Source organism: Ogataea philodendri (assembly GCF_020536065.1).
Source record: "Ogataea philodendri strain CBS6075 chromosome Unknown scaffold1, whole genome shotgun sequence".
NCBI lineage: Eukaryota > Fungi > Ascomycota > Pichiomycetes > Pichiales > Pichiaceae > Ogataea > Ogataea philodendri.
In genome coordinates, this window is record NW_025763889.1 from 1,163,586 (window position 1) to 1,189,777 (window position 26,192).

Genomic DNA, 26,192 nt, shown 5'->3' on the forward strand with positions numbered 1-26,192 from the left:
GTATGGAGTTTTATATATCATCTAATTCCTCCTTCGTGGAGTCCTGTGCGTACGGTAGATACTCTGCGAGATTGTCTGGTGTCGGTCCCGACACGACATGGTCGTTAAACGGCGATTGTGATGGCTGTTGTAGGTCTGACGGCACGTATTGGTCCAGAACCGAGCCTTTGAATTTTGAGTCTGGTTTGTCGGTCAGCTGTCCACGTAGTACAAAACGGATCCAGTCCGGGTCGAGACGGGCCCCGTCTTGATCCAATCCTGGGTCTGCTGCTGCAGGCTCTCCGTTTGCAGACTCGCCGGCCTGACGACCCAGTCCCGGCGCAGACTGGCCCAAAGCGGCCGTCAAACTGTTCATCTTTGTATGTATGTCCTTCGAGTTTCGAAGCTCCTCCAGTTCTTGCAGAAACTCGCGGTTAGGACGAGCTGCCTGGCGCATTCTTGTGTTTGTGTCGCTGTGGACCCAGTACAGGAAATTATCAAGTCCCTGGTTGACCAATCTGTCCGAATCGCGCGCATCCAGACGTCGTGCGGGAGATATTAGCCGCAACTCCAGAAATGCGTTCGAAATGTCCTGGACATTGGGTTCTATGTCGTTTCTTGCTTCTGTGTATTTCGTGACTGTTTGAAGGAGGAGTTGGAAATACCTCACGTAAAGGTCAGTGAGAAGATCAAGAGCCCGGTTGTTGCATCTGTCAAAGCCGTGTGCCTTGAGAAGTTGCGCAATGGACACACGCAGCAGATGGAACTGAAAGCTGCTGGTCATGTTGAGAATAAAAAAATACACGAGTCGATCGACGTTTAAGCTCCGACGGAAAAAATACCAACAGGCGTCGTTTGGCGGAGCCGCCGATAAAAAGTATCACATGCGGGTGATTCAACAATCGGTGCGGACAAGATTGCCCAGACAGAACGATTTCTGGGCGGCGATCAACCCGATTGGACATGGCTGCCATACCACATTGTGACACAGTCAAGTTCCCCCACTCATATCTCAGATAACCGCCAGATACCCTCGATTCCCCCCACGTTGCAGCTACCATCTCGAGTGTGCGGCTTTTTGTTGAAAAATTTTTCGTATATATATATATTCGTCTATAATCAGTGGTGATTAGGGGAAGATGAAAATCACCAACAAGCTCCAGGATGCGCATAAAGACGGGAGCAGTCCGGCCACTTTTTCGTTCGAGTTCTTCACTCCGAAAACCAGTCAGGGGCTCCAGAACTTGTACGACAGAATGGATAGAATGTACGAGCTTAACCCTCTGTTTATCGATATCACATGGAATGCCGGTGGAAGATTAGGTACCCTCACTACGGAAATGGTCAACACGACTTCCACAGTGCTTGGGTTGGAGACCTGTATGCATTTGACATGTACTAACATGCAAACGAGTCTGATCGACCAGGCTTTGAAGTCTGCCTACGATAGTGGTTGTCAAAACATTCTGGCTCTTAGAGGCGATCCACCTATTGACGGGTCGGAGTCGACCGGCGACTTTGTGTATGCTAAGGATCTGATCAGCCATATCAAGAAGAACTATGGCGACCACTTCAGCATTGGTGTTGCAGGCTATCCTGAAGGACACCCAGAAGAACCAGATCGTTCCAAGACTCTTGAGCATTTGAAGCAAAAACAGGATGCCGGAGCAGACTTCATTATCACACAAATGTTCTACGATGTCGAGAACTTCATCAACTGGTGTAAAGATTGCCGGGATCTGGGAATCACCATTCCTATCATTCCTGGAATCATGCCGATTAGTACCTACGCTGCGTTCATGAGAAGAGCCGGCTGGTCTGAGATTGCCATCCCAAAGCATTTCAGCGATGCTCTGGACCCTATCAAGGACGACGACGCCAAGGTCAGAGACGTTGGTGCTAAATTGGTGATCGAGATGTGCCAGCAATTGTTGGACTCCAAGCAGGTGAACCATCTCCATTTCTACACCATGAACTTGGAGAAATCGACCCTGATGATTCTTCAAGGCTTGAACCTGGTCACCAATCAGCAACTTACCGACATGAAACAGCCATGGAGAAAGTCTTTGAATCCAAACAGATCCAACGAGAACGTCAGACCAATCTTCTGGAAAAACAGAAAGTTCTCCTACATTACAAGAACAGCCAACTGGGACGAGTTTCCTAACGGAAGATGGGGCGACTCTCGGTCACCTGCTTTTGGGTCTATCGAGTCCTGTAAGACCGACCTGATCAGACATTCTCCGCAAAAAGTTCTGGAACTCTGGGGAAAACCTGACAGTTTGAAAGATCTGGCTACATTGACCTCGAGATACATCAACGGCGAGATCTCGTGTCTTCCATGGTCTGATGGTAAGATTACAGCCGAGATCGAGCCTACAAAGGCCCAAATTTTGGACATCAACCAGCACGGAATCCTAACTATTAATTCACAGCCGTGCATTAACGGGTTGCAGTCTGTTGACAAGGTCTTTGGATGGGGTCCAAAGCACGGATACGTGTACCAAAAACAGTATCTTGAGTTTTTGATTCCAACCACTATGGTTGAGTCTTTGATTAAACGGATCAACAGCCTGAACCAGGACCTAGAATCGAATGTTCTGTCCTTTTATGCCACCAACAATGCTGGCGAATTGCTCACCAACACCCAGGATTCCGACATTAACGCGGTTACCTGGGGCTGTTTCCCTGGAAGCGAGATTGTTCAGCCAACCATCGTGGAACGCATCTCGTTCCTGGCCTGGAAAGACGAACTGTTCTCGATCCTGCACAAGTGGCTCACCATCATGAAACACGAGCAGGAGACCAAGGCAGCAGAATTCCTCGCGACCTTGTACGAGTCGTTCACTCTGGTGACTGTTGTGGACAATGACTACGTCAGCAACCCGAACACGCGAATCTTTGATCTTTTCAAAGGCATAAACTTGCTGGCTTAAGCTAGCAGAGCCTGGACTAACATATACACAGGCTTTTCCCAACATTATAGATGGTAGCTCACCTCAACTGCTGAGCTACACCAAACAACAACAAACGAACCATAATGCATTTTCATGATCCAATCTGATGATTTACTTGATGCCCCTGTGTATGTGTATTTTAAATAGCTAATTGCATCCTCAACGGATTTATTCCACAGCCCGGAAACTATCTGATTTTTTTCTCTCTTATATTGATTAAGTGTCTTTTATCAAGAAATTCTGGTTGACAATGTCTCAGGACATAAATCTTGATAAATTGCTTGACGAAGTGGAAGGCCGCGCGGGTGATGACTCTCATCAGACCAACACTGTCTCTCAATCTTCCCCAGACGACTCGATCGTCACCCCTCTGTCCCCTGAAACGGGCAGCCTTAATGTCCCTCGAAAAAGACTGGCCAAGTTCGAGCTCGATTTCCCCGGAGACGAGGACGATTCCAGCGACGACGACGACTACGAGACGAACCCGGCTAGATCTTTACTGGGAGGCCTTGTCTGGATCGTCTATGCTGTGCTTCCAGTGCTGTTCATCGTCACCTTTTTGATTACGTATTACTCTCCAACGACGCTGTCTTTGTTCAAGTTCAACACCCACCATGACCGAAACTACTACCCGGACCTTCCGTCAGGCTACCATAGCGAGTCAGGTGCCTACGACGACTACAATATCGAGTTTTACGACCTCAAGGAGTCTGCTTCCTCGTCGCCTGACGGATGGAACCATCGTGAACGGGTTTTGCTTTGTGTTCCATTAAGAGACGCCGCCCCCCACCTACCGATGTTTTTCGAGCACATGCGCAACATGACGTACCCGCACAACCTGATAGATCTAGCGTTTCTGATCTCGGACACAACAGACTCGACCATCAAGGTTTTGAAACGAGAGCTCAAGAAAATTCAAACCGACAAGGACTCGTCTCTCCATTTCGGAAGAATCAACATCTACGAGAAGGATTTTGGTCAGATCATTGGTCAATCGTTCTCTGACCGTCACGGATTCCAGGCACAGGGCCCTAGACGGAAATTGATGGCCATTGCCAGAAACTGGCTACTTGCTACCGCTCTCCGCCCAGACCATTCTTGGGTGTACTGGAGAGATGCAGACGTTGAAACTGTTCCTCCTACGATCATTGAGGACCTAATGCACCACGACAGAGACGTGATTGTTCCTAATATCTGGCGTCCACTGCCAGACTGGCTTGGCTACGAACAACCGTACGATTTGAACTCGTGGCAGGAAAGTGAGGGTGGAATCGAACTAGCAGACAAGCTGGATGAAGACGCCGTCATTGTGGAAGGGTATCCGGAATATGCTACCTGGAGAACCCATCTGGCTTACTTGAGAGATCCATTTGGAGATCCCGAAGTCGAGATGGAGCTGGATGGGATTGGAGGTGTTTCGATTTTGAGCAAAGGGTACGTTTTTCGCAGCGGAGCCATGTTCCCTGCATTTTCGTTCAAGAAGCACGCCGAGACGGAGGGTTTCGGCAAGCTTTGTCGGACGATGAACTTCTCGGTGATTGGACTTCCTCATTACACGATTTGGCACATTTACGAACCTTCCTCGGACGATATCAAGCACATGAAGTGGATGGCTGAGGAGGAGACCAACAGGCTCGAAAGGGCTCGGATCCAGAAGCTGTATGATAAAATTTGGATGAAAGCGTTCGAAGAGGTGGATTCCGAGTGGCAGGGACTCAAGTTCAACGTTTTCAAAAACACCGACCTGAAGCGAGACATCAACATCGACTGGAGTGAAGTCGACGAGTACCTTCAGGATATGGACGAGGATGTTCTTGATGAGGACGATAATGAGAACGAGCACTTTGCCGTGGAGGATATGAGTCGGAACCTGGAATCTGCTCTGTTGGAGAAGCTTAAGAGCGAGAAACAGAGAATGGAGGATGAGAGCTATCAAGAAGAGCTTTTTGGCCATTTCCCGCTGAATCCATACGTTAGTGGAAAGAACGGCAAGAATTACCGGTTTGTCAAGTTCAAGAAGACCAACGATCATGATATCATTAACTCTAATGTTAACGACGAGCTCAAGCAGAAGCAGGAGAAGGAGTTGGAGGAAGATATCATGCAAGAATTGAAGAAGGAGCAGAAGGAACAAGAACAAACCGAGACAGAGTCGGAGAAGAAGGTCGAGGAACAGCAGGAGCAACAGGACAACGACGAGCTGGAGAAGCTTTATAGAGACAAGATTGCCGAGAGAGACAAGGAGCTTCAGATGTTGGAGAAGTTGCACAAGAATAAGCTGAGCGAGAAAGAGAACAAGAAAAAGAACCAGGACGCCGAGATGGACCGACTGCGTGCTCTGGCGGAGGCCAAAAAGGCCCGGAAGCTGGAGAAGTTGAAGCAGCAGGAGAGCAAGAGAAACAAAGTGAACCAAGTGGCCATCGAGAAAGAGAAAGAGAGACGGCGCAAGATGGGACTAATTCAGGAATAAATAGAATAATCATTCAAGTACGCTAATAATTGTAAATACGAAACTGGGTCAACGGTCTTCCACCATTTCGAGGTAGATGAACTTTCTCCAAAGCTCGCCGGCCTCGAGGATGATGTTTTCGATGTCTCTATTGGACTTTTTCACTTGGAAATTATGGGACGAAAGACAGCTGGACGTGCTATTTGCGCTTCCGGTGCAGACAGAGCACTGACACTTGTCTGCGAGCACCGTGGCGGATGTTGTTTGGCCGTCACCGCCCACAAGTGAGCGGATCTCGGACGTTTTCAATGACGAGAGGTTGTTGAGCAACTGCTTTATTTCAGATTGGTCCAATTCCATGATGGTGAACTCTTTGGCTTTGAGGAAAGCCAACGAGATGAAGATGAGCTGTACGTGCGCGTCTATCTGCGAAAACGGCAACGTCGACTCCGACAACGGCATGTCTTCCACGTCGTCGTCACGGAGCGACAGAGAAGCCAAAGTCGGGGTCTTGTCGAACGACAGCGACACCTGGTTGATCAAGGTCTTTATGCTGCTAGAACGGTGTTTTTTGGAATTTACCTCTGGTTCCGACAGCGGGTTCCAGAACAGGTCGGGTCCCAGTAGCCGTTTTTGCTCCTCGGTGAGCTGTTCGAGTTGCGGCATGTCCTTTTCGTTGTAGGTGCTTCTGAAACCCAGAAGCAAGTCCCAGACTCTTCCTCTATCGTAACGGGACCATACCTTCGACGAACAGTACTTGAGCCACCACAGAATCCAATCTCCCTTGAGCAAGTCCTCTTCGGAAAGAAACCGGTGAAGTTCCGGCAACAGCTGTCGCAGACAGTACAGGAAGAACGAGATTCTGTCCTCAATACACCCGCCCATTTTTGGCAGGTCGTCGGACGACTCGTCGTGCTGGTCATCACTGGACTTGGATTCCGGTCTGCTCAGCGGGTCGGGTGTGTGCAGAATTACCAAAACCATTCGTTCGTAGATCTCGGCAAAAGTCATTGCCTTGAACGGATAGCTCATGCCAGAAAGCTGAGCGTTTGTGCTTTCCAAACTGGAGACTGACCGTGGTGAAGAAGACACAACTGGTGTCGAGCTCAGAGTGGACGAGACACTCACGGAGCCGCTCTCGTGCTCCATTTTCTCGAAATATGTCTCGTTGACGTTTCTGAGCTTTGTGCCATTTTTCGCAACGTCGTCTTTACCGCAAAGCACGATCTGCGAGTCTGCCAACGGAGGAATCCATTCGGCCAGCCCGAGAGCGATCCACGCCAGTCCCGAGTTGTAATGAACGATGGACCCCCACTTCTTAAGGAACTTGACAATCGAATGCTCCAGAGTCTCAAAGATCTTATCCTGGATTTCAAACAGATCTGTCAGCTCAGGACTCATGGTCTTGGGCTTGTACCGCTCGGCATTCTTCAGATACTTGTGGAGATCCGCCTTGATCTGGGCAACAGGGATTTTCAGCTCGTCGTCCTCTCCATCATCGTCCGGCTGAACATACGGATCTAACACGTACGGATGGTACTTTAGCAGAACAGGCCAGATTTTGTGTCTAAGAGACGGCGGAAGACCTCTTTGACGGGCAATCATTGACAACCCGGTGACATTCTTGGTGAGCAGAAACTCCTCGCATAGCTCCATCAGCTCCCCCACCTCTGTGATGGGAGGTCGTCCTTTATACTTGATTCCTCTAAATTTGGCGGGCGAAGACGACGTGGACGAGAATGAGCGGAGATCTGTGGTCTGCACAGACTTGGATTTGGGAGAAGAGCGCGACGATGAATTGGACGGGTCCGTAGGAAAACCTGTAGACCCATTGACGTTTTGAATACTTGTTCTTGTATCATGATCGGCCACCGGCCTATTTTCGGAAGATACCAACATTTGGAATCCGGACGCGTTTGAAACTAAATACGCGCACCAAATTCACCCCAATGAATCAACAAGCACCCAGTCCAAAGTCTATGGTGGTGAACAGCCTTCTTGTGGCTTTGAGTAGAAGTTGCCAAAGCGAGGTCCAATGGACAGCTTGAGACTGTACGAACCAGTGTTTTGTGCTTGTACAAGCGTGTCCCTTTAATCAGACAAAACCCTGGCGGCAACCGCTTATGTTAATGCCCGAAAGTACGCTTTGGAAGAAGAACTTTGGTAAAGTTAAAGAATCCGCTACAAAAATTGTCTTTTTTCGTCATTCGGTCGTTTGACCTACAATTTTTCTTTTTGTGGCGAGACGATGCGTCGTTTGCTCAGGCTGTTAGCCGCCTAATGGGTGGGGGGCAGGATAGGAAAAATTGTAGAATCTCTTTGTGGGGGGAGACAAGGTTCTTGTACTAGGCCTATGCTGGGCTGGGTTTAGTCAACCCTCCCCCACTGACAAACAGTACACGCCACCAAAAACGATGAACCCTTTGGCTCCGTTACACTAGCCACACTGACGGTAGAAAAAAAAAATAACCCAGACTGTTAAGACGTGGCGTAGCCTTACACTTTGAAAATTTTACTAGACAAACAATCCACTTGATGATCTGTTCCATCTCCAACACGCCGGCAGAAGAGCCCGTGGTGTCGCCCAAGTCCGGCCACGTTTTTGAAAAACGCGTCGTGGAGAAGTACATCCAACAGCAGGGCAAGGATCCGATCTCGGGCGAGTCGCTGTCTGTAGACGAACTTATTCCTGTCCAAGTTTCGGCACTCGAAAAGCCGTTGGTGGTGCGCGAGGCATCTTCCACGTCGATCCCTTCGTTGCTCACAATTTTCCAGCGCGAATGGGACGCCTTGGCGCTTGAATCGTTCGAATTACGCAAACAATTGACAAATTATAAAAAAGAGCTCAGTCTCGCGCTGTACAAGCAGGATGCCGCCGTGCGAGTCGCTGCGGCAGCCATTAAGGAACGCGACGAGGCAAAGAAGGCATTGGAGGATATCACAATCAAGCTGGGTACTGGCCAGCCAATAGATATCGACGAACCTGTTCAGGACGAACGTGTTCACGGATCGCTTCCTCTCGCAGAGGAATACTCTTCCCAGCTCACAGACGCCCATGTCCAACTCTACCAGCAGCATAAATCCCATAAATATAAGTCGCCAATCGGAGACGACCAGGACATCAAGCTCGTGTCGATTTCCGAGTCCAAGATCTGGGAAAACCAGAAGAAATCATCGACAGCCACAAGCACGGTGTTCAACAATTTGAAGACAAAAGTGTTGGTTGGCTACTCAGACAATACGGTGGTCGTGTACGATGTTTTGGAAAGTACTTTAGTCCAAGAGCACTCGCTTCCAAAAAGAGCCAAGATCAACGGTTTGGGCTGGCTCAACAACGAGACATATGCCTACGCAGGTACAGACGGCACTTTAACTGTGACAGGACCCGAAACAACGTACCAGCTTACTGTGGCAAAGAAACCGGCTGTGAAAATTCTGGGACATCCGCTGCTACCATTTTTATTCCTGGCTCAAAAAGATACTTTGTCGGTCTTCGAAGGGGAGACCAAACTGTACGAATCGCAGGCATTTGAGTCCGACATTAAGGACGTTGCATTCCACCAGGACGGTCTATTTTTGGGACTACTTTTTGCAGACAACCAGGTGAAAATATTCAACACCGCAAAAACCTCGTTTGAGCTGACCGTGTCGACGGAAAAAGTGGGCCAGATCGTCTCAATTGACAGTTTGCTGTTTGCTCCGAACGGGTACTCGCTGGCTCTGCACGTTGTTACTGAAGACGGCCCCAAAGTCGGGGTCTATGATCTGCGTAAGGACACTTTCCAGTCCGTTTTGGACTCTCCGGACTCGAGCGCCATTCTATCCATCGACCCTGCCTCCACGTTTCTGTTCAACGACAGGTTCTTGTTCAGATATCACAAGAAATCTAAACAATGGGGCTCCGAGACTAAACAGCTACCAGACATCGACCAGGCCGTTGTTGATGTTGCTGTGCGTGGAAAAGACGACGGGTACGAGATCTACGCGGTACTGAAAAACGGAACGCTGTCCAAGTTCGAGTTGCTTGCCGATGTATAATACAGATGTAATATAATCATAGACTACGACACCAGCATTTTCCTTCGGTAATACACCGTTGAACCATTTAGCTCCGAAATGTTGCCGAAAGTAAACTAGTGTAAAAAAAAAAAAATAATCATTGCACTTGATACAACATCAGTTCTTCTTGTCTTGGAATGAAGAAACTCGGCCTGGCGCTCCTGAGAAAGACGCCACAGAGCGAGGCATTGATTAAGGAAGCCACCTCCAACACCCGGTGGGGTCCCACGACGTCCGAGCTCAATAGCCTGTCTCGGCTATCAAATCAACCTCGCGATCTTGGCATTATCTGCAAAGAGCTTGCTCGAAACCTGAGATCGAAAAACGCGATCCAGATCCAAAAGGCGCTAACAATCGTGCTATATATGCTTCAAACGTCATCTTCCGGGTTTGTTTCGTGGCTAAAGACCAACCAATTCACCATAAGAGCCCTCAAAGAGTACCAAATAGACTCAAATAGCCACCCGGACCAGCGCCAGATCGCGTCCAACATCAGAAACAAGGCATCAGAGACATTCCGGTTGCTGGAAGACCAGGACTTGTTGCTTCAGAAGCGACAGGAGTTCATCACATTCAGAGAGGACATGAAACTGCCCACGCCGCGGTCGTCGCTGGACCTTCCGAGCCGGCCCTCGTTCACGAGCGACCGCAATTGCAAGTCGCTGGAGATCAACCGTGCCGACCTGTTCAGAGATCTGGACCTGTATCCGTCGTCGTCGGACGAGGAGAAAGAGCGGCGCGGAAGCAAGCTGAGCAACATTTTGGAGTTGGAGGAGGATTCCAACTACACAGACACGCGGTCCTTGAGAGTCCGCTGACCTAATAATTGCTAATGACTACGCTATCTACCTTCTTAATAACCTGTTATGACGCGTAAAACATGGAGGGTCTATCCCCCTTATTTAACAAGAGACCATCTCAGCCGCACCCCGCCGGAAAGTTCTGGCATCAATAGGGGGCAGCCCCCTGCGCCACAAAAAAGAGGGCGGTTACCGCCACATACCATTCCTTCAAACCGAGCCGCACGGCAGCCGGCTTCCACAATATTGGGACAGATACCGCCATACATGGCACTGCAAACAAGTCATCCATGACGTATGTGCACTGAATAGACACACTCGAGGCCATACAAGTAAAATTACCGGTTTCCACTTCTTACGAAATATGGTTATAACCTGGTTATACCGATCAATCTGTTTGGCAGCTCTGTTATCTGTCGTGGCTGGTGAAGAGATATTTATTGTTTCTTTTTTTGGAGTAGTGGTCTTTGCCACCGAAATTGCCTGTTTCTGAGCAACATAAATACCTCGCGCATTCCGTAAACCCCACTAACTAATTATTATACTCTTTAACGCTTAAAATGCAGATCTTCGTTAAGACCCTCACTGGAAAGACCATCACGCTCGAGGTCGAGTCCTCAGACACTATTGACAACGTCAAATCCAAAATCCAAGATAAGGAAGGAATCCCTCCTGACCAGCAAAGACTCATTTTCGCAGGTAAACAATTGGAGGACGGAAGAACCCTTTCTGACTACAACATTCAGAAGGAGTCCACTTTGCACTTGGTTCTCAGATTGAGAGGTGGTATGCAAATTTTCGTCAAGACCTTAACTGGTAAGACTATTACCTTGGAGGTTGAGTCATCGGACACCATTGACAATGTTAAGTCTAAAATTCAGGACAAGGAGGGTATCCCACCTGACCAACAAAGACTTATTTTCGCTGGTAAGCAGTTAGAGGATGGCAGAACGTTGTCTGACTACAACATTCAAAAGGAGTCGACTCTCCACTTGGTGTTGAGATTGAGAGGAGGTATGCAAATCTTTGTCAAGACTTTGACCGGAAAGACCATTACTCTTGAGGTTGAGTCTTCGGACACGATTGACAACGTCAAGAGCAAGATCCAGGACAAGGAGGGCATTCCACCAGACCAGCAGAGATTGATTTTCGCCGGTAAGCAGCTGGAAGACGGCAGAACCCTTTCCGATTACAACATCCAGAAGGAGTCGACTCTCCACTTGGTGCTTAGACTGAGAGGTGGTATGCAGATCTTTGTGAAGACCTTGACCGGTAAGACCATCACTTTGGAAGTGGAGTCCTCGGACACAATCGATAACGTCAAGTCGAAGATTCAAGATAAGGAGGGTATCCCACCAGACCAGCAAAGACTTATCTTTGCAGGTAAACAATTGGAAGACGGCAGAACTTTGTCTGACTACAACATCCAAAAGGAATCCACTTTGCACTTGGTGTTGAGACTGAGAGGAGGTATGCAGATTTTCGTCAAGACTCTCACCGGTAAGACTATTACCTTGGAGGTTGAGTCATCGGACACCATTGACAATGTTAAGTCTAAAATTCAGGACAAGGAAGGAATTCCTCCTGACCAGCAGAGACTCATTTTTGCCGGAAAGCAATTGGAGGACGGCAGAACTCTCTCAGACTACAACATCCAGAAGGAGTCCACTCTCCACTTGGTTCTGAGACTGAGAGGTGGATGTTAACTCTTGTGTACTGATTGAAATATACGCGCTTCCGCCAAGCTGTGTTCTAACTATGTAATGCGTTTTCTATCTCTTTGTTGATCACCGAGTTGATGTTCAATCCGGCAAGGGCCTCCAGTTTCTGGGAGCAGGCCGACCGGAACTCAGAACAGCTTTTCTGGAACTCCTGGGTCGTTCTAATAAAGGCCACCAGGACGTTTTGTAGATTCTCTCTGTTTGCACAGTTGTCTGAGATCACTTTCCAGATCTCAAATAATTCTTGTTTGGACACTTGGTCCAGAACTCCTGGAACCAACAGGTCTTTGAACGCCTTGATGATAGCCAGTTGTGTTTTATAAGTCTGCTGGTATCTGTTGTCTTGGAAATAGTCAACTAAGTTGGACATGATGAAGGAGACAAGTTTTGGTTCTGGCTGGGATGTATTCAGAGCGTCCACCAGGTTCTCAAGGAACAGAATCTTTGTGTCTTCGAGCCGGGCATCCTTGGCCTTCTTGTTGGCCTTGGAAGGCTCCTCTTCCTCAGAGTCGGTGTCCATATCGGATCCGTCTTGAGTCTTTGGCACAATGAAAGGAGTCACCAGTTCCAAATACTCTTGATAGACATCTTCGTCCGGGAATGCTCCCAAGAACACTCCCAGGGAACGGACACTATGCACAGAGTACTCTTTGTTTTTCCGTCTGGCCTCCACAAGAACAGTGTGCTTCACATTGTTGAAGATAGCCTCGTTATCGTTGAAATAGTTTGGGGTCTTGATAGCCAGAAGAATCAGGGACTTTAATAGATTTTCCTTTCCCTTGTACGAACGCCCTTTCAAAGAAACAAGAAGGATATCATACAAGTCGCCAAGATACTGGCCGAGCGAGTTGAGCTCGTTGCCAAGCCGGTCCACGATCTCAATGATGGACAGCGCAATGCTCTGCCGAATCTGGAAGTTGGTGGAGTCGATATGGGTTCTGATCAGACCAATGATCTCTTTCAGATACAGTTTCACCGGACCGCTTCCGCCAGAAGTGGAATCTTCCCATTCCTTGCTGAACGCAGAGCCAACCTCTTTGACCGGGTCGTGTTTTCCAATGAAGGCCAGTGGCAGGAAATTCACCGCAACAGATTGGAACTTGTCGGTGGAGTATCTTGAGATGGACTCGGACGTGTTGGCCGCAAGAATACGCAATCTCTCGTTGTCTCCAGCCTCGAAGTAGTAACCGGTCAGCTTCTTGGAAAGACTCTCAATTCTCTTCAGAGAAGCAACACGGACACAGTAGCCAGCGGAAATGGCATAAGATCTAGAAACCGTCTCGTTCCTGTCCTTGAGCTGGCCCATACAGATCTTCAACAGCTCATCGCCATATTTCTGTGCAACAAAGTAATGCCGGGTGATTAGCGTGATAATGATCTTAGACCCAGTAACTTTAGAAGGCAGACCAACAGACTTCTTAACGCCATTGGAAAGGTGTGTGACGAAATCAGGCATCAGATTATCATCCAGAAGATTCATCAACTGCTCAATGGCTTCCATCAAGGGCGAGCTTCCAATAGAGTGCAGTCTGTGGGAGTCGATATCGTCCGACTTCATGTTGTATTTGTCTGCATTCAAAGCCAGATAATTGACAATTTGCGGCTCAATCGAAGACATCATGATCACCAGCTGCTCAACCATATCACAAATGAACGGCTTCAACAACAACGAAGATGACTTTGAAAGTTTAATGACAATCTCAAGTGCAAAATTCTTCAAATCGTCAGAATCGTTCAGCAAACCGTTCGGTCCCAGAAGGAATGGCACCAGTTGCGAAAGAATCTTGGAGTCTTCTGTTCCTGGTGTAGTAGCACTCGAGATCTTGTTCACCATAGTGGTTGCAAGATATCTTGTCAGCGAGTTTCCTTCCAAACGAACGCTCTCCTTGATATCATCCATAACTCTGAATGACATAGTCCAGATCTTCTCCAATTGCGACTCATAGCGGTCAAAGGAAACCAGACGCAACAAGTCTTGCGCTGCTGAAGCAGAGGCTTGTCTAACTCTCCATTCTCTGTTTCCCATGTTGAGCAACAAATCTTTCAATATAGCATCAAAATTATCAGTGACAACATTGGAGTTTGGAAGAAGCGACGTCCAGATATCGTTCATCGTTCTGGCAACGGACGGACTAGGATCAAATCTGTATCTGAAAAGCTTTGGAATCAATCGAGACGACAGCTTATCGTCGTTGGCAATCAAGTTCTCCAGCTTGGTCTTATCTAGAATTGCACCCAATCCAAACGCTATTCCCTTCTTGGAAGACCAAAGAGCAGAGTTTTTGGCCAGAGACATGAATTTATAAACCAGACTTGGATCTCCAACCTCACTGGCCAAGCTCAAGACGTCTTTATAAGTAGAAACTGAACTGTCTCCAGTGTTCATGACACCCGGATCGAATAACTCTGTATCTTCGTGAACAAATCCAGTGCTGATGGATTTTCCGGAGTCGGTAAAAGAACTCAACAAGTTGTGCGTCAAAGTATCCTTCAGGTCGGCGTCTCCCATTTCGTAAACAATACTCAATCCTCTGGATGCAGATTCTTGGATTATCTCATCTTTATCAGCTAGAAAGCGGGAGAATGACTTCTGGAGAATATCCAGCTTGGTCTTCACGTATTCAAGATGCCCACAGTGCTGCACAAATGAAAGTAGCCAGATACAACCGGCTCTTCTCAAAGATGGCTTAGTGTTTGCACATGCCTGGATGATGGTGTCCAAAATCAATGGCAGCCGAGTGAGGTTCTTGACAAGCTGAGGCTCAAAGCTGTGGTCACGAATGTCCAGCTTGCTATCAACAACTTTCGATTGGGAGCCTGCAGCAATGATTGTAAATGCCTCTCCCGAAGTGAAGTGGAAATCAGTTTGTTTGGAGACGTGTGTCTCGTAGAGCACCGACTCGATCGGAGAAAGACTGTCAGCTTCAGGAACTTCCAAGGACAACGTCAAACAAGAAAGAGCTGTGGTTGCACGCTCATTGAACTTCTTCACCAAAGGTAAAAGGTTTTCAACAAATTTCGTCTTGAAACTTTCGGTCGAAGCAGACAATGAAACAACAGGCCCAAGGCACCCAAATAGCGAAAGTTGGCTGAGACCTTCCAATGCGCCTCTTTGTGCTCTTGTAGAGCTTGAAAGCATATCATCGTTGATCTTGGAAAGAACAGAAGTGAATAGCTCGTCAGAGATCACATCTAGTCTCTTCTGTAGAACCAGTTGGGATATCAAGAAGCATAACGCACTGATGTGTTCTTTCTTCAAAACATCTTGAAGTAAAGAAACGAGCTCTGAGTTTGGCAGGACACTATGCGAGCCAATGATTGCCAATGATTTCGATGCGTACAAAAGAACCTCATCGGAAACAGAAACGTTAAGCATGGATTTGAGTTTGTCAATGTAGCCGGAAAGCTTCGAGACCGCATTAGCGGGACTGGAAACCAATGCTTGGTACAAAACCTTTCCTGTTTCAAGAGACGAGTAGGTCACGAAAACGTCCAACTGCTTTTCGAGGAAACTCAATAAAGCCGATTCGCCATTAAGATCCACCGAGTCCAATCGTTTCATTTCATCAACAACAAGCTGTTTCACTTTCTCGTCGTAATCCAGTGCGTTCTCTAATCTGGTGTCCCATTGTTGGTCAGCAACAATCACTGTTGTTTGACCCTTGATAGCCTGCATCACCAAACATTTCCAAGCAAAATTCAGCTCTTTATCAAAATTGACATGCTCTGACTTCTGTGCTTCATCGAGAATGGAGACGAATGAAGGGAATTCGATTTTAGCAGAATCGATACCGGAGTTTCCAAACGACTGCAATAAGGAAAAATAGTAAGGATGCAAACCTTTTCCAGCCTCCTCGATCGTTTCTGGTCTATCAAATTGGGTCTGTGCAAAAATATCCAGGATTCTAGCTTGGGGATCGTTGAACGCAAAACAACTATTCACGTACTTCACAGCCATATAACGACAGCTGGTAAACCCTTCAGTCGGTTTAGATGCAGGTGTCACAGAAATATAGGAAGCCAGAATCTGTTTCAACGTCTGTTGCTCTGGTGGAGGTAGTGTATGCAAAGATGGAGCCAGAGACGATAAGGAGTCCTGAATGCTTGAACGTAGCTCCACAGGCTCCCTTTCAAGCATTCTGAACAGGAAGTCAATAAACTCGCAGTTTTCAAGTTTAGTAATCCTCCTGAGAACCACACTCAAGGCCTCATACTGGAATCTCTGTTGAATTGTGTTGGAAGTGGTAACGTCCTCTTGAGAAAGATTATCTTTCAATTGCAAAGCAATTGACTTGCATAGATTTTCGTCGGTCGCATCATCTTGATCCACAAGAACCGTTGAAATCCATTTGATGAATCTGATTGTGGCCTGTTTCAATTTAGGGTACTCCGATTCCAGCCCCATAGAACACAGTTTATCTGAGTCTGGCGACTTGACTGCCTTGCGTGATTGACAGCAGAAGTTCATGATTTTTTCCTGTAGATAAACGCCCGCTGGCTCGACAGTTTCGTCGCCGATGAAGAGAGATATAAGTTTGTCCACAATTGCCTGGTCTTCGTGGTCGATTTTGTTTCTTTTCAGGAACGAAAGAGCGTCGTTAGCCAGCGAGTTAGACGTATCAGCGGATGCCACAATGGCAATGAGGGCATTGGACTCGGGAAACACGGTTTCTGCAAACTTGAAAATGGCCTTTTTGTAACTGATCAAAGTACCCAGATCGAAGGTCGCACCAGCCTGGTAAGTGAAAAACGCCACCTTCTGGGCAGACAGGCCGGGGAAACTGACTGTTTGAGGAATACTGTGCGATTCGTCGGGTAGAACTGTTCCCAACAGCATGAACTCATAGAACTTCTCCAGCAAAAACTGCTTGTCTGTCTCGTTGATATTTAGAGACGCCCTGTACGACTCCTTCTCAGTGTCCTTCACGTCGAGGTCGAGCAACGCTTTGCAAAGAATATTAAACAGCCGTGCTGCAATCAGCGGCTTCACTGTCGAAATCCCATCAATGATGATTGGAATGAGGTCTGTCTTCTCTTTCTGGGACAGTCGAGGCAAACCTTTGGAAATGAACACCAGAGTATACGACTGAACCACAGTGGGGTCAACATTTGGGGACAATGACGGGTTCTTCACCTGCTGCAAAAGTTTTAGAACAGGGAGCTTGACATTGGACGAGTTGATCCTCGTAAGAAGATACTTGACCATCTTGTTGATTTGTGCCCGAACATCGGAATTGGGGGAGGCAAATTTGAGAAGAATCGGAGCAAGGTACGAATCGAGAGACGTCTCAAACTTCTGGTCTGTGTCTGCGAGAGCCAGCCTCAGCTCGACCTTCTCCACAAGCGCCAATTCATCACTCATGGTAAACTGACTTTGTGATGGAAATATTCAAGGGCAAATTCGGCCAAACACTACTTCGAGGAGTTTGAGATCAGGGCGGTGCAGATAAGAAAGCTAGTGATTAGAGATCTAGAAAATGTCGGGAAAGGTAGTGTTGAGGCCGTCTGCACTTACCCAAAATAAGTAGTGCAGTCGACTCGATATAGGCGAGATGTGCACCTTCCACAGGGTATGGACGTTGTTTAGGGTAATATTATTCAATAAAACAAACAAATCACATGAGGGATTCACCGGACATAAATATGAAACGTTGAGTTTATTCTTTGAAAAGGTTGATAAGTCATTTGTAAAGGGGACATCGTCAAACCTTAAATAGGTCACATTATTTCTTTCACTAACCTTAATCCCACACAAGCACACAATATTGGTACAGTGCCAGATGTTTCTTTGTCCGCACTTTTTTTTTAGTAACTGCAACCTGCATGACACAGAGCACACACCCTCGTATTTCTATTGTGAGCGGAGATTTAAACAAACAAATCATGACAGACTATTACGTCTAATTAGTGCAAGAATACTGGTCAGAGTGTGAGATTACTTGTCATGTGTATGGAGATGTTTCCCACGCATTTCACTGCAGAGGGGTTTTGTGAAGACAAATCTCAAAATTCGCCTTACAAGCATATACATGTGCCGACGGCTTTATGGCACAGAAGATCGTGGCCATCACAAGAAATTGAGCTTCTCCACGAACCTGTCAAGACAAGAACTAATTTAAACACGAAAATCCTCCGCGATCTAACGATCTGCTCTATCGGCTACCCTTTTGCATAAATAATAAATTTACTATACTAAAGCAGATACAGGGGTGGTTTCAGATCTCTGTGTCAGATCCACTTTCAGACAAGATCAACACTGGAATTCGGGCTTGTCAAAATAAAAATCTTAGCAGTGCACGATCCACAGTATTAAACACACAACTCACACAAATTGCATAATTTCGAAAAGACAAAGGACAAGAAATAACTCTTCGCGTTGTGTCATTTGCTCCCTGATAACCAACCCCCTTGTTATATTGGTTTAGTCTGTCGAATATTTGTGGCCCCCTTTTGTTTAACTTTTCTCCAGATTATTGAGCTCATCCCAAGCCTATCAGGCCTGAATTAGTCGATCCGCGATAATCACATCAAGCTTCCATTGCATTAAAGTGAATCAAGTTGCACAATAACAACAAAATATCGAGCTTTCGTATTTCAAGCGCCAGAATTCTCCTTTTCTCCTAAACTTCTCAACCTTGCAATTGGCTACCATGGAAAGCATTGAAGAAGGAGGTATCCAATTCTTCAAAGGATCCGAGATCGAAAAAGACTCAGAACTCCAACCGATGGCTGAAAACAATCTATTGAGAACAGAAAATCTACACTTCCACAGCGAAAGTGGCAGTGATCAGTCATCTGACTATTCAGAAGCAGCGTCCTCTTGTGGTGAGGGCGATGACTCCGATCACGAATGCAAGGACCCCAACCTGGAGGCGAAGGGCGAAATCCCAACTGATCTATCAGCCAGTAAACACGCGAATAGCAGTGTTTCCTACGAAGATGACAGCTTTAGCAAGGAAACAGAGAGCCCTTCTGCCGAACGGGGCAGACCTTCTGCATGTGTCTTCGTTGCTAGTTTGTCATCTAACCTGTCGGATGACATCCTTTGCCAATCAGTTAACACTCACTTCAAGCAGTGGGGTGTTATTTCGCTGGTCAAAGTCCTGAGGGACCCTGCAAATAGACCTTACGCATTTGTTCAGTACACCAAAGAAGAAGACGCCAAACGAGCAATTGCCGAAGGCCAACACTCTTTGCTCAATGGTAGAACCATCAGATGCGAAAAGGCCAGAGTCAACCGTACTCTGTATGTTGAAACCACAAACAAAGCCCTTGTTGAATCTTCCATCAGATCATTTTTGGAAAAATACGGGGAAATTGAAAAGTTGGTTTCCGTGGATGAAAAATCCAATCTTGTTGATATCCACTCGGGAGCACATTCGTACTGGTTTTGCAAATTTGTCTACCGTCAAGATGCAATAAGCGCATACGCGAACCTGAAAGTCAAGCCATTTTGGAATGTTGAATGGGCACAGAACTTGGAAGACGAGGGCAATGATACCCCTGAAGTGACCATTGATAAATATTCCATTTTTGTGGGTCAATTAGACCCCCGCATCAACCGTGAAGAGCTGATCGAGAGATTTGAGCAACACGGAAAGATCAAGGAGGCAATCTTGGTCAACAGGCCATTGAACAATTTTGCCTTTGTCAAGTTTGAAACCAGAAAGGCTGCAGCATCTGCTGTGGAGAGAGAGAACCACTCCATGTTCAAGTTCAAAACGATTCACGTCCAATACAGAGAGATGTACAACAACTATAAGAACAAGTTCTCCACCGAAAACGGTCCGAAGCTGAACCTTGCTCCACCTCCAGTGAGTTTCAGAAGAAGACACTCTTATAGCAGCAACAGTGGATCTAATGGCGGATCTGGGAATAAGATGAAGAAAACCCCTAATTTTTTCCGCACCAGACTTGGTAGCTTCAACGGCTTCACAGAGCAGCATGAGATGCAGCAACCATTTTCCAACTTTAAAAAGGCAAATGTTTCTAATCCTCCTCCAATGAGGCGTTTCTCATTTGGGGGTCAAGTTTCTCCTACCGGATCTTCAAGTAAACCATTCAAGAGTAACTTTGAATTTGCCAATCCGGGGGCTCCAGCGAAGGTTTCTGTTGAAAGCGTCAAGGGTGGGGCTAAGCTATCAGTGTCGCGGGTCGACGAGCCGGAAATGATGGCTAGCGACGAGGAAGCCTTATCCCATGACGGAGCCGGAAGAATGGACGAGAACGACGATGCTACTTTTGGTCGCAACACAAATACTGCATACTCTTCTACGACCAATGGGGCACCGAAGACAACTTACTCCTACACATCTGTCGATGTTGATGAGTACTCTCCAAAATTCTCTGCTGGCCACCCGTTAGCTGACACGAGAATGGCACCACCTATGGGCGGTGCTGGTGCTCCGAACTACTACCAATCGCCTGGTCCCTACTATTACCTTGTTCCAACCAAAGAGATGGGTAGCTACATGGGCAACCCTATGTCTCCTGCGGTCCATAATCCTGCTATGGTTGGAGTTTCTGGTAACAATGGAGGGGTCCAAGGAGTTGGAGCACCGCCTGCAACCGGATACTACTACACCTATGCGCCTTACGATCCCAACTCGAACCCATCGCTGTATCCGTGTTACATGTATTATAATCCGAACCCAATCCCCGGCACTCCCACCGAGCAAAATAGTGGGTACGCAGGCGACTCTTACGAGCAGAACTTCTAAGAATTGTGGAGGTGTTTTGTTTGAATTATTCCGTCATTTTGCAAGATTGGTTTTTGGTTCACTGGTTTTTATTGTTATTTCATTATTGCTATTCGTGTGCGAGTCGTGTGCATGTACTTCGTTCGTTATATACGTTAAGGAAAACGAGATATAAAATTATGGGAGGTGGGTGGTGGGTAGTAGGTCTAGCAAAACTCCAAGGCTGTGCTACTTTTTGGATGAAATATTCAAGAGAGCTTTTTCTATTAAATATTTTTGTGAGGGCCATGTCGATGCATTACCATTTTGGGTTTGATCGATTACCCGCTTTGAAAGGTTCTGGGGTGTTGGAGAATGTTCAGAAACCTGGCAAGAAGGTGTTGGAGTCTGAGTTTCCTGAATTGAAAAGTTTACGGTTCCCCAACTTCATCAGTTTACAAGACATTGTTCCTGTTAGTGGGTTTGATACGGTGAATTTGCATGGAACCGAGGCGGAGGAGAACACAAATGGGTACACGCACCATTCTGGAGCCCATTTTGGGCTTGAGGACGAGGAGAACTACGAATTCAAGCATTTTATCTCGATGAATCTGTTTCATGACGAGACGGATCCCACCAAAAACGCACTGACTGTGGTATTGGAAGGTCTTTCTAGTGACATTACGCGATCGGACTCTTTGATCGACCAGTTGCTGTCTTACACGATGAACGATATCGTTGGGAAGGTGTCTGTGAAGGTTGAAGGGATTGACGTAAAGATCAACACCAAGTTCAGCTGGACGGCACTTGTTCACGAGCTTGTTGAGCCCAAGATGGTTTTCATAGAGTTTTCAGATCTGTTGGCCCTGGATCTGTTTCAGCGACTACTTGAGGAAGGGTCTTTGAAGTTGCGTATGAAGTCGGTCACCAAACAGGCTTGTCAGAAGCTCGAGGAGAAGGTGGAGATCGGGTCGATTTCGAAAGAGTTGTTTTTGGAGAAATTGCGCCAAGTTGAGCACACCGGTGCGAATTTGCGTTCGGGCAAGTCGCACAAAAACGGGTCGTCAGAGGAGTATGTGGTTGACTCGAAGGAAATGGAGGATATTCCTAGCGACATGTTGAATCTGGTGAAACAGAACGTCGTTGATTTCCGCATGCGGGTTTTGCGGCTAGAAACACAGAAGAAAGAGCAGCAGATTCTCCGAGGCAAGCAGAACAGCAAGACGAAGTTGCGGCGGATGTATTTCCCTGGCCAGGGCGACCGGATGGACGAGGACGGCGACGAGGACGAGGAAGACTTGGAAGGTGACGGGGTGGACGATTTGGAGTTTAAAAAACAGCAGGAAGCGCAGGCACACGCGCGTGCCGAAAAGACGTATCTGATGCGTGTGCAGCAGACGCGTGCGCGGGACGACGCTCGTCACAAGCGCGTTGACCAGTTCAACAAGACCATCGAGCACCACGCGTACGAAACAGAGTACGTTGCCGCCGCACGAAAACGGTTCTTGGACAGCTTTGTGACCGGTATCAAGGACAACTCGAACAAGATCGACCTCAACTTCAGCTACTATATCAACCACAGCAACTATCTGGCGTTCCGGAGCAAGAAGAAATCGGACGAGGAACGGCTGGACGCCCAGGACAGAGAGGAGGACGCTGCGGAGCGGGACCTGAATGCCGAACAGAACGAGTTCATGGCCTCGTTTGGCGACAAGCCCGTCAAGATCACGCTCAAGAAAGACGAAGACGCTGCGCTGTCGCCAGAGCTTGTGGGGAAGCTGCGCGAAGCTGCCGAAGAGGTGCTGGAGGAGTTTTTGGGAGTCAAGGAGGAGTCTTTGGTGGAGTTCATGGTGAGCTTTGTTTCCAAGAACCGCATTGCCGACAAGACCAATGCCGAGTACTCTGCGTTTGTGTCTGAGCTCGCAGAAACCTTGGACGAGGACGCGCAGGCTGCTGTTGACCGGCTCTATGCTGCGCTTACGTAATCGCACACTGTAATAAAATTAAATCAAGCACACGAAAAGAAATCCCAGAGGGAGTAAGTTAGCTAGATGGGCCCGTTTTATGTTGAACGGACCATTGCGCCGTCGGAGATGGTCCGATGGTATTTTCCCGAGTTCCGTGTTTGTCTGATGTCTTGTGACCGGCGGTACGAGTCGTTAAAGGCCGCGAATGTTCGATCCAAACGGGTGCTGACCAGTGCAACATGGCAGGAGCTTTTGGAGCCTTCTGATTCGATGGACATGTTCAGCAGCGAGCTGGACGATATGGACGATGTTTGGAAGCCCAAGAAGCCACGGATCATGGATTCTGCGAACGAGTCGGCTGGGACCAGTCGCACGTTGTATGTGAACATAGCTGTGAGAAACACCTCGATCTGCGTGAACAACAAGGACAAGATGATGTTTGGGGACGCAGTTTGGAGCTGTGCGATGGTTCCTGGGTGTGAGGAGTCGAAATACGAGGATTCGCTGGTTGTTGGGCTCGAATCAGGGGTAATTCTTATAGTACGGATCCGAGTTGTTGATGGACATTTTGAGCCGGTGATTGTGCAGAAACTGCACACGTTTCAATATTCTGGCGAGGAGCGCGTTCACATGCTGGGGTATCGGTTGAATGTGTTTCGAACGGGCAAAATGGTTGCTGTTGGGGCATTTTCCAAGGTGATCCGACTAATACGTCTGGAATACGATAATCTTGGGGTTCCGTCGTTCGGGCTTTCGCAGAACCTTGTGGTGAAGGGCACGATCATCAACAGCGTGTTTCTAGAGCCTTTGGACTCGGCAGAGAAAAATTACATGGTGCTGGTGAATTTAGTGAGCACCACGCATAATATTCTCGAAATGGAGTATAACGAGATCTACGACCACGAGCAGTCTTTGACCGACATCAAGACACACACAATCATGATGCGAAACACGGAGGAGATCCCCTTGTTTATGATTCCAGCAAAAAATACCCAGTGTTTGGTGTTGCTCCAGGAGACGACATGTACGGTTCACGGAGTCCATTACATGATATCGCGCGACGAGAGCGACACTTCCAGGAACCCAATGCCGATGGTCAGCGGGAAGTACATCCAGCCTGTTTCGTTCTATGTTCCGCAGTACCCCATCACGTGCTACGAAGACGACGAGTACGAGGACGGCACGCGCGACCAGATTCTGCTGGCCACCGACGAGTCGCTTTGGTTGCTGGAGGTGCACAAGGCAGCAAAACGCAGCGAGTGGAAAATCAGGTTCAGAGAGCTATTTGTGCTGCCAACGGTGTTCACGCAGTTTTGCATGGAGGAAATCGCCGAGCGACAGTACTCGCTAACATATTTTAGCGAGCGCGGCGCGTCTGAGTACAGGATCATTCGGCTGGTTCCGAAATCCAACGGCCGGTGTTTCAAGCTCAAGGTTCTGGAGGACAAAGGCAGTATTATCAACTGGTATCCGACGTTTGACTATGCGATTGTGCCGTCGCAACGGTCCAAATTTGTCAACCCGACTTCCACGCAGGAGCTCTGGGCAGTCGGACGATGCGACTCGCGCGGTTCCCTATTTAACATGCATTGGGGCCACAGGGCCGAGAAGTCTGTTCCCGAACTAAAGTACAAAGACATGACACAGATTTTCCGGTTTGAGTTGGACGACAGACAGCACTTTGTGCTGACCAATTGGTACGAGTCCAGGCACATTGCGTTTTCCAAAGAGGACGAGACGGGAGATATCCAGGAATTGGCCGACTTCTATTTAGAAAAGCGTACCGTTCACTTTTCCCAGCTTTCGGACGGCAGATACATCCAGGTGCACCAGGACGGCTGGCGGATTGGGACGTACAGGTCTGACGAGTTTGAGTCTGTGTGGCTACCAAATATTATTTTGGCAGACGTTTTATGCGACATAATTATTGTTGCGTACGAATACGAAGATGTTACGAAGAAGGTGAACTTGCAGGCTTTTACTGTCTTTGGAGACGATGTGCTGATCAACACGCGAATCGACAATTTCCAGCCCACAATGGTAAAACTGGTCCAATTGAACGACGAGCTTCTGCTGTTTGTTGGAACGTTTGACAATGTTCTCTATCAGTACCGGTTCAACTCTGGCCAGATGCGGTTGGAATGCCAGACTTGTATCCGCGATAAAAGCCCTGACTTTGTGAGTCCGCACGACATGGAGATCACCCCAAAATACCAGATTCTCACCTCCAAAAACGGCATTCTGAACATATACCAGAACGACAAGCTTCTGGTGACACTGAAGCTCGGCGAGGTCCCGATTTCAATTATTAGACAGTCCGAACATGTTTTCTTCCTTGTCACTAAGACCCTTTGGCGACTTGACCTGCTAAAGTCGATGTATCCAGAGAGAATATGGGTTTCAGAAACAACAGACAGAGGATGTCGCACGGCCGCTTTGATCAATTTCGCCAACGATGACGTTTTGTCCGACTATCAGGAAGACCAGCTGCTTGCGGTGCGCGACGACGGACTGTGCAGTCTGTTTGTTTCCAGGATCCCCGACTGGATCACCAAGAAAATCAAGCTCGATGCCACTCCGCTGCACGTGATGTACTACGAGCATTACGGTCTGTTTGTTGTGAGTGTTGCTGGACCGGAAAAACTAGTTTTTGTGGACCACAAGACCAAACGAGTCCTGACGATCCACCAAGGCGAGTCGATCCTCTCCTCTTACGAACAGCCACTGTGTTTTTCCGAATGGCAGGTTAAATCGCGTCGTGTTGACGACTACACACACAACCATCTTCTCATTGGATGCAAGGATACGAGAGACGGAACAGGTCTGGTCAAGATCGTCGAGATCAAACGGGCCAAAGACGTTCTGAACCTGAAAGTGCTATACTCGTGGACACAGCAGTCGTCAGTGAATGCAATTGTACAACTTCCTGACTCCACGATCGTTTACGCGGTTCGAAGCAACGTTCGACTACGCAAGTACGAGCCATCGGAGAGCCGACTGAGCGACGTTTTTGTGCAAAAATCGTTTGCGTCTGAGGTGCGCTCTTTGCGGTGCAACAGCGACAAAACGGTTACGGTGGTTACAGCAAACGATTCGGTATTCACATTCGAGTATTCAGGGGAGGATGACGGACAGCTCGCCGAGACGTACCATGACACAGTGAACCGCAATCTCATGGGCAACAGCGTGATTTTGGGAGACAAACTGATAGTTGCTGATCGCCAACAGCAAACTCTCACAGTTTTGGACACCAAACGGGACTCTCGTCTCCAATACGGCGAGCCGCCCGTTGCGTGGAAAGTGCCATTTATTCCAAGGTTGAATGCGTGCGAGTTCAAACCGCTGTGGAATCTCAACCGCGAGCCAAACGGCAGGTTTCTGGCCATGGGACTGAACGGCGAGTTCAGACTATATGTGGACATCCCGCGGCACCTGTTTGAGCGGTTGGCGGTCCAATGCAAGGCCAATGGAAACGAAGAGTGTCTGAGACCAAACGTGATCAACATCGACTGTCTGGTGAATAAATTCGACAAAATCCACGACACAGAGCTCGACGAGCTCTTTCATAGCGTCATAATATAG

At 47.7% G+C, this 26,192-nt stretch overlaps 20 protein-coding genes across 20 annotated transcripts; 12 read left to right on the top strand and 8 right to left on the bottom strand.

Moving 5' to 3' along the window:
* Positions 1-10: 10 nt before the first annotated feature.
* Positions 11-763, bottom strand: OGAPHI_002663 (uncharacterized protein; the record flags this gene model as incomplete). The annotated part of the gene is made up of 1 exon (XM_046203557.1): positions 11-763. The coding sequence occupies one exon, from the start codon at positions 761-763 to the stop codon at positions 11-13; it is 753 nt and encodes a 250-aa protein (XP_046063322.1).
* Positions 764-1,235: 472 nt separating this feature from the next.
* On the top strand, positions 1,236-2,915 carry OGAPHI_002664 (uncharacterized protein; the record flags this gene model as incomplete). The annotated part of the gene is made up of 1 exon (XM_046203558.1): positions 1,236-2,915. One exon carries the CDS (start codon positions 1,236-1,238, stop codon positions 2,913-2,915), a length of 1,680 nt encoding a protein of 559 aa, XP_046063323.1.
* OGAPHI_002665 (uncharacterized protein) lies at positions 1,299-2,960 on the bottom strand (the record flags this gene model as incomplete). The annotated part of the gene is made up of 3 exons (XM_046203559.1): positions 1,299-2,161; positions 2,254-2,325; positions 2,654-2,960. The coding sequence occupies 3 exons, from the start codon at positions 2,958-2,960 to the stop codon at positions 1,299-1,301; spliced, it is 1,242 nt and encodes a 413-aa protein (XP_046063324.1).
* A 226-nt stretch (positions 2,961-3,186) lies between these two features.
* On the top strand, positions 3,187-5,406 carry OGAPHI_002666 (uncharacterized protein; the record flags this gene model as incomplete). The annotated part of the gene is made up of 1 exon (XM_046203560.1): positions 3,187-5,406. One exon carries the CDS (start codon positions 3,187-3,189, stop codon positions 5,404-5,406), a length of 2,220 nt encoding a protein of 739 aa, XP_046063325.1.
* A 48-nt stretch (positions 5,407-5,454) lies between these two features.
* OGAPHI_002667 (uncharacterized protein) lies at positions 5,455-7,284 on the bottom strand (the record flags this gene model as incomplete). The annotated part of the gene is made up of 1 exon (XM_046203561.1): positions 5,455-7,284. The coding sequence occupies one exon, from the start codon at positions 7,282-7,284 to the stop codon at positions 5,455-5,457; it is 1,830 nt and encodes a 609-aa protein (XP_046063326.1).
* Positions 5,744-7,228, top strand: OGAPHI_002668 (uncharacterized protein; the record flags this gene model as incomplete). The annotated part of the gene is made up of 3 exons (XM_046203563.1): positions 5,744-6,008; positions 6,474-6,678; positions 7,018-7,228. 3 exons carry the CDS (start codon positions 5,744-5,746, stop codon positions 7,226-7,228), a joined length of 681 nt encoding a protein of 226 aa, XP_046063327.1.
* A 636-nt stretch (positions 7,285-7,920) lies between the features above and the next one.
* On the top strand, positions 7,921-9,423 carry OGAPHI_002669 (uncharacterized protein; the record flags this gene model as incomplete). Its single annotated transcript, XM_046203564.1, has 1 exon — positions 7,921-9,423. The coding sequence occupies one exon, from the start codon at positions 7,921-7,923 to the stop codon at positions 9,421-9,423; it is 1,503 nt and encodes a 500-aa protein (XP_046063328.1).
* Positions 9,424-9,809: 386 nt separating this feature from the next.
* OGAPHI_002670 (uncharacterized protein) lies at positions 9,810-10,262 on the top strand (the record flags this gene model as incomplete). Its single annotated transcript, XM_046203565.1, has 1 exon — positions 9,810-10,262. The coding sequence occupies one exon, from the start codon at positions 9,810-9,812 to the stop codon at positions 10,260-10,262; it is 453 nt and encodes a 150-aa protein (XP_046063329.1).
* Positions 10,263-10,804: 542 nt separating this feature from the next.
* On the top strand, positions 10,805-11,950 carry OGAPHI_002671 (uncharacterized protein; the record flags this gene model as incomplete). The annotated part of the gene is made up of 1 exon (XM_046203566.1): positions 10,805-11,950. The coding sequence occupies one exon, from the start codon at positions 10,805-10,807 to the stop codon at positions 11,948-11,950; it is 1,146 nt and encodes a 381-aa protein (XP_046063330.1).
* Positions 11,180-11,784, bottom strand: OGAPHI_002672 (uncharacterized protein; the record flags this gene model as incomplete). Its single annotated transcript, XM_046203567.1, has 2 exons — positions 11,180-11,528; positions 11,666-11,784. 2 exons carry the CDS (start codon positions 11,782-11,784, stop codon positions 11,180-11,182), a joined length of 468 nt encoding a protein of 155 aa, XP_046063331.1.
* Positions 11,951-11,996: 46 nt separating the features above from the next.
* Positions 11,997-17,327, bottom strand: OGAPHI_002673 (uncharacterized protein; the record flags this gene model as incomplete). Its single annotated transcript, XM_046203568.1, has 1 exon — positions 11,997-17,327. The coding sequence occupies one exon, from the start codon at positions 17,325-17,327 to the stop codon at positions 11,997-11,999; it is 5,331 nt and encodes a 1,776-aa protein (XP_046063332.1).
* OGAPHI_002674 (uncharacterized protein) lies at positions 12,334-13,149 on the top strand (the record flags this gene model as incomplete). Its single annotated transcript, XM_046203569.1, has 2 exons — positions 12,334-12,369; positions 12,691-13,149. The coding sequence occupies 2 exons, from the start codon at positions 12,334-12,336 to the stop codon at positions 13,147-13,149; spliced, it is 495 nt and encodes a 164-aa protein (XP_046063333.1).
* OGAPHI_002675 (uncharacterized protein) lies at positions 13,585-14,271 on the top strand (the record flags this gene model as incomplete). The annotated part of the gene is made up of 2 exons (XM_046203570.1): positions 13,585-13,773; positions 13,912-14,271. The coding sequence occupies 2 exons, from the start codon at positions 13,585-13,587 to the stop codon at positions 14,269-14,271; spliced, it is 549 nt and encodes a 182-aa protein (XP_046063334.1).
* On the top strand, positions 14,746-15,234 carry OGAPHI_002676 (uncharacterized protein; the record flags this gene model as incomplete). Its single annotated transcript, XM_046203571.1, has 2 exons — positions 14,746-14,796; positions 14,857-15,234. The coding sequence occupies 2 exons, from the start codon at positions 14,746-14,748 to the stop codon at positions 15,232-15,234; spliced, it is 429 nt and encodes a 142-aa protein (XP_046063335.1).
* Positions 17,328-18,615: 1,288 nt separating the features above from the next.
* On the top strand, positions 18,616-20,685 carry OGAPHI_002677 (uncharacterized protein; the record flags this gene model as incomplete). The annotated part of the gene is made up of 1 exon (XM_046203572.1): positions 18,616-20,685. One exon carries the CDS (start codon positions 18,616-18,618, stop codon positions 20,683-20,685), a length of 2,070 nt encoding a protein of 689 aa, XP_046063336.1.
* Positions 19,992-20,581, bottom strand: OGAPHI_002678 (uncharacterized protein; the record flags this gene model as incomplete). The annotated part of the gene is made up of 2 exons (XM_046203574.1): positions 19,992-20,263; positions 20,545-20,581. 2 exons carry the CDS (start codon positions 20,579-20,581, stop codon positions 19,992-19,994), a joined length of 309 nt encoding a protein of 102 aa, XP_046063337.1.
* A 158-nt stretch (positions 20,686-20,843) lies between the features above and the next one.
* OGAPHI_002679 (uncharacterized protein) lies at positions 20,844-22,628 on the top strand (the record flags this gene model as incomplete). Its single annotated transcript, XM_046203575.1, has 1 exon — positions 20,844-22,628. One exon carries the CDS (start codon positions 20,844-20,846, stop codon positions 22,626-22,628), a length of 1,785 nt encoding a protein of 594 aa, XP_046063338.1.
* On the bottom strand, positions 22,229-22,999 carry OGAPHI_002680 (uncharacterized protein; the record flags this gene model as incomplete). Its single annotated transcript, XM_046203576.1, has 2 exons — positions 22,229-22,596; positions 22,717-22,999. 2 exons carry the CDS (start codon positions 22,997-22,999, stop codon positions 22,229-22,231), a joined length of 651 nt encoding a protein of 216 aa, XP_046063339.1.
* Positions 22,695-26,192, top strand: OGAPHI_002681 (uncharacterized protein; the record flags this gene model as incomplete). Its single annotated transcript, XM_046203577.1, has 1 exon — positions 22,695-26,192. The coding sequence occupies one exon, from the start codon at positions 22,695-22,697 to the stop codon at positions 26,190-26,192; it is 3,498 nt and encodes a 1,165-aa protein (XP_046063340.1).
* On the bottom strand, positions 24,092-26,116 carry OGAPHI_002682 (uncharacterized protein; the record flags this gene model as incomplete). The annotated part of the gene is made up of 3 exons (XM_046203578.1): positions 24,092-24,376; positions 24,549-24,887; positions 25,685-26,116. 3 exons carry the CDS (start codon positions 26,114-26,116, stop codon positions 24,092-24,094), a joined length of 1,056 nt encoding a protein of 351 aa, XP_046063341.1.